The 5440-nt window shown below is 37.4% G+C and overlaps 1 protein-coding gene and 1 long non-coding RNA gene across 3 annotated transcripts; one reads left to right on the plus strand and one right to left on the minus strand.

The window, feature by feature from the left end:
• Positions 1-321: 321 nt before the first annotated feature.
• On the plus strand, positions 322-4459 carry LOC109148520 (transcription factor bHLH81-like). Of its 2 annotated transcripts, XR_002048817.1 has the most exons (6): positions 322-941; positions 1972-2112; positions 2365-2430; positions 3250-3332; positions 3426-3494; positions 4021-4040. XR_002048817.1 is itself a non-coding variant. In XM_019296262.1 (5 exons), exons 1-5 carry the CDS (start codon positions 435-437, stop codon positions 4069-4071), a joined length of 834 nt encoding a protein of 277 aa, XP_019151807.1. In that variant the 5' UTR covers positions 326-434; the 3' UTR covers positions 4072-4459. The 2 variants fall into 2 exon arrangements, 1 of the variants encoding a protein (XP_019151807.1); XM_019296262.1 differs by lacking the exon at positions 3250-3332 and having other exon boundaries at positions 326-941; positions 4021-4459.
• LOC109148522 lies at positions 991-1736 on the minus strand. The gene is made up of 2 exons (XR_002048818.1): positions 1628-1736; positions 991-1554 (listed from the first exon to the last, which is right to left on the minus strand). It is a non-coding gene; the product is annotated as an uncharacterized LOC109148522 (long non-coding RNA).
• Positions 4460-5440: the final 981 nt, after the last annotated feature.

A 5440-nucleotide genomic window follows, 5' to 3' on the forward strand; every position in this document is an offset into this window, starting at 1 on the left:
CTGTAAGTATCACTATCTCTCAAGATTGCTTCATTCAAATGCACGTCCTTTTGCACTGCTATCCACATTTACCATGACATAAATCTTTCTTATAGATTAGACATTTAGACTTGAAGGAAAACATATTTACCAACTTCGATTTTGAGTAGCCAAACGCGGTCTTAGTATACTTCATTACATAGGCCAGAAACCCGCCTAAAATCCAGCATACATAGACAGTACACTGACAATACGTACACGTACGAATACAGTAAATTCTACATTTGGTATACGGAATCTGATAAAAATACGTATATTCTACAGTTCGACAGTGTATAAGCAACAAAAAAACACACACTCTCTCTCTCTCGGGTTCTTGCCTCTTGCTCACAGTAACACCACAAAATTCACCTGAAAACGGGGATAACGATATATCCGGATATAGAAAGTAACCGATGCAGCCGGAGAGTGGCGCCGGAGGCGGCGGAAGTGAGCCGAGCCGAGGAGCAGGACTGACGCGCTTCCGCTCAGCTCCGGCGACCTGGTTGGAAGCGCTCCTGGATTCCGACACGGAAAACGACGTCGTTCTCGACCCTCCTCCGATACTTCCTTCTTCTAGCAAGCCTCCACCGCACCCGCACTCTCAACCCTTGCCTACGCCACCAGCTCAGCTTAAGCAGGCGTCTGTTGGCGGAAGTGGCTCCAGATACGCCGCCGATCTGGGCCTATTCGAGTCCGGAGGCGGTGGCGGGGAAGCAGCATCTGGACTTAGTAATTTCGTCAGGCAGAACAGCTCTCCGGCGGAGTTTCTCTCTCAGATCAGCTCAGATATCTTCTTCCCCAGCTTCGGAGCTCCGCCCAGCTACGACTACCTTTCTTCTCCCATGGATGTGGCTCAGTCAGCTAAGCGGCCCAGAGAGGCCGATTCCCAAAGCCCCTCCGCTAAATTATCATCTCCCTTGGTAAGATACACTTTCCTCGAGTTTATATATGCTATTTGAATTTCTCTTATTTTTTTTTTTTTTAAAGTTCATTTTTGCTCAGAACTTTTCAGCTAGCTTTAAATGCTATATTTATAGTTTTTATTTTTATTATTTTTATTTTTATTTTTATTTTTTTGTTGTTGAAAAAAATGGTAAGGAATTATGCTGCTGCTAGTCTACAAGACTTTGGCAGGCTAGCTTTGTGGTTGGTTATGAAGATTTGATAGTCATTAGGAAATGATTGGTTGGTGACTTTACTTAATTCTGACTTAGAAAATGATTCAATTGTGTATGTAATTGGTTGTCTGGATTAACTAACTAATACTCCGTACTAAATTAGAGCTAAAAATGGAATTAGGAGGATTAAAATGTGAAATTTATTTGTTTGGGTCTTTTCTAACTTCCCTTTCAGGGGAGAAGAAAAGAAAGGCCTTAATGCTAGTTCTTAAGGTCTTGTGATTTTTTGAGTCAAAATTATTTCAAAAGATCAATCTTTGGAGTTAGCATTCAATTTTAGTGGTGCACAAGTGCTCTGTTTAAGTTTTCACTGGGAATAAAAATTTCCTCTAATGGAAGAAAAATTTGCTTTGCACTTTAGTAATTCTCTTATATAATGCATGAAATTAGGAATTACTTTTGATAATTGATTAACACTCCATAACTACAGGCGTATAAATCTGGGTTCTCTGTATTATTTCTTTTAGAGAGATCTGTATTCTTGATCAGACCAAGTGTAGTTGCTTTTTTGTATTGCAAATATTTTCTTTTTTTTGTGAGCCCAAAAAGTTTTTACATGTTTTCTATTTTTTCCCCATCTGTTGGGAAGGAGTGGGATTGCTATAGCATGAAGGGCTGGAAAAAGAATGTTTTCTGCCTTAAGTTTTACCATGCACTTTATCTTCGGTCATTATGATAACTGGTAAATTCATGTTAGTGTTTTGTTTTATCCATACAGTTCCTGAAATTACTTTATGATATTTTTACTTATTTGTTGTTCTATGTCTTTAAGAAAGGAGAACAAAGTGGGCGATTACGCAGTGCTGGTGGGTCGTTGGATGCAGAAATGGAGAAGATGATGGAAGATTTAGTCCCATGCAGGGTTAGAGCAAAGCGTGGTTGTGCTACCCATCCCCGAAGTATTGCAGAGAGGGTATTACTTTCTTCCCTCTCTCTCTCTCTCTCCTCTCACATATACACGCAAACATACACACACACTTCTTGAAGACGCGGATGAGGGGATTTCAACTGCTGTACTTAATATTAGTATATAAAAGGAAGATAGTTAGTTTCCATTAATGTTGCTCTTCACTCTTCAATGAATATTTTATACCTTTATTTACTAGTTATATTTTCACAATCAATTTATCTTAAGGTTATTTTCTTTCATTTAATTTGGGAACAGGTTAGAAGAACGCGAATTAGTGACAGGATAAGGAAGCTTCAGGAGCTTGTGCCTAATATGGATAAGGTAATTAAACTATGCTACTTTGTATGGGCCAAGCACCTTGTGCTCAGATGGCATGTAGTGACCTTTCCGATGTGGGAGGTCGAGCCTCAGTGGAGGTGTTGTTGACTCTGTGTGCTTTATTAGGTTGAGAAAGTATGTTTGAACAGATACTACAATGTAATAGAGTCAGTAGCATTCAAAAAATGCTACGAGTACTTTGTATGGTATTTGACTCAAGCTGATCAAGACCATTTATCACAAAAATGCAGATCTTCAACTATAAATTTCTCTTCATTATTAATATTGAAGTTGGTTTTATCATTACACAAATGTGAGCTGTACAGTTCTTTTCACTTAGTCCATGGCATTGGTTCAATTTGTACTTTTGACAAGTTAATTGAAGTATTCACGCACAGACCCAAGGAGGCTGTGCTACGCTTAAATTATAGCTCAACTGTTACCTTTCCTTTGTTGACTGTGATTTTAGGCACTGTCACATAAAATGCTGCATTATAAATTTGCCATATAATCAGTCCTTGCTAAGAAACTGCACCTTTTCACCCCAAAATTTTGTAGTAATCTGTTAAGAGTCCACATTGAAAATATAAGAGAGAACACATGGGTTTATAAGGTCATGGGTTAAACTAGCTAATTGATTGAATTCAATTTTTTAGTGTGGTTTGGCCCATGTGCATTATAGCAACATGGCATTCTTTGGTCCAATCTTAGGGACCTTGTTCGGTCCACATACTCAAATATTCTTCTTTTTCTTCTTTTATGTTTGCTGTTGAGTTGGACATTCTGGCTATGCTTGATTTCATCCTGCCCAACTGTTTGCAGTGTGACACTGTGACCTGAACCTACTTTTGTGTGGGGCATAATACATCTGTGTTAGCTAAATCTAGAAGCTAGAAGGAAGAATGGTTGAGTTTTATCTGCTTTCATTATATTTCTTTTTAATATCTGGCTTAAGTTTCATACTCTCTGTGACTTTGAGGTCTTTCTACCAAATGCAGCAAACTAATACGGCTGACATGTTGGAAGAAGCAGTAGAATATGTCAAGTTTCTACAGAAGCAGATTCAGGTACTTCACGCATATGCTTAAAGCAATTTGAAATTTATTGATTCTGTTAGGATCAAACGCTTACAACTACGCCAAAAGCTATAGCTCGTAGCGAAAGCGCAACTTTATTTCCTTCTACCGCCATCACATTTTCTAGAGGGTGCTGGACATGGCCCTTTACCGGCCTCCGCCCAACAATCCCCCATCCCAGCACCAACCAGTCTTAATTGCTCTTGCTGGGATTCAAACTTGTGACCTGATACCACTTGTTAGGATTAAGTGCTTATCATTATGCCAAAAGTTATAACTCGAGAGGCTGGGTGCTGGACTTGACCCTTCTCTGGCCTCCACCCAACAGATACAATGTTTACTAAAACAGACTGCCGAATAGTTTAGTATTGGGAAACGTAATGCTTATGGCTTGCTTGTTTCAAATAATTTTAGTTACAAATAAATTTGTAGTTTTAGTTCTTTAGGGAAAGAATCGGAATTGTTTTATGTGTTGAAGCCTAATTAGAATTCCTGAATGAAACCTAATGTGTTACAGGAACTCACCGAGCATCAGAAGAAATGCACTTGCTCCACGACCGAGCAATGAGAGAGAGAAAGAGAGAGATCACTGAGGGTTTCCTGCAGTAAATAGGCAATAATATGGGGTTTTGGTATCTCGGATACAATCATCCGAGATATGGTATTTTCTCTTTTATGTCATACTATTCTGCATGTCTAGATGTTGGCAAGTAGAACCCATAATTTTTACAGTAGAATTCACGCTCAATCAGCTCTAGCTACTCCACGCATAATAACCTAGATTATTGTATTCCTACTTGTAAAATGCTGTATAAAGTAGTATCGTTCAATAAGATAGTCACAAATCTTCACCTGAAAATCTATGTTCATGACGATGTACTTAAAAAATTCGTGCCCATACTCCTGCAGCATAGTGGGTCAATATCAGATCAACAAGTATCTTTCTTTACTATGAATTTCTCTTCTCTCTTACCTTCCCGTTTCTCGTTTTTACTTTTCTTGAAGTGTTGTGAGTGACAGATAAGTGAATATTTGCCCAAAAAAAAAAAAAACATTTTAGGAAGAGAACATGAGAGCTTGAGATGAATTATATATATAAAATAGAATGGAGTTTTATAGTGTGTAGTGTGCATCTGCAAATGTGAAGAAGAAGAAGACTAGAGGAGCTGAAGCATTTGGAATCAACCACAGGGAGAGCTTGACACATCCCACTAAGGTGAGTAATGAGTTCTGGGTAAAATGTTCATTGCGTTTGAATTAAATGTTTATTAAAGTGTATGCTGTTATGAATTTTGTTTTTAGGTTTGAACCGAATAATCAACATTGATAATGCTTATTACGGCTGAATTAATAATCAGCGAGTCACTGCTAGGAAATGGGGAATAACTGATTTTGTTCCTGAATGAGGTCCGGCCTAACACTTATTGGATTAGTCTTATCTTGGAAAATGGAAATACAATGTTTTTTTTTTCTTTTTTTCTGTATTACTGAGTTACTAACACAATTTTTTTCTCTTCGTACATTATTCTTTTTTTTTTTAAGTACTCCGTAATTATTATATATGGTAACTAATTTAAAAAAGAAAATTAAAACACGAATAGATATCCCATTGTTCCAACTAATCTAGTAAAAAATTGAAGGATTAAATTGACTATTTAACTATTTTGCACATTAAGAGACTAATTTTACCATATAGTAAAACAATTGATCTTGAGGACCACAATGACAAATTAAAAATGAGAGACTAAATTGACAATCGTTCTGCTGTGCAACCGTGTGCACCATACGGTTGCAAAAACGACGTCGTTTTGATGTCTGACATAATTTTTTTTTTTGATATTTAGTTCATTCATTCTGGATATTTAGTTCAAATTATGCACAACATAACGTCGTTGACGGAAATTGGAACTGGATTTTTTTTTTCATTCATGCTGGAT

Source organism: Ipomoea nil, unplaced genomic scaffold, assembly GCF_001879475.1.
Source record: "Ipomoea nil cultivar Tokyo-kokei standard unplaced genomic scaffold, Asagao_1.1 scaffold2144, whole genome shotgun sequence".
Lineage (NCBI taxonomy): Eukaryota > Viridiplantae > Streptophyta > Magnoliopsida > Solanales > Convolvulaceae > Ipomoea > Ipomoea nil.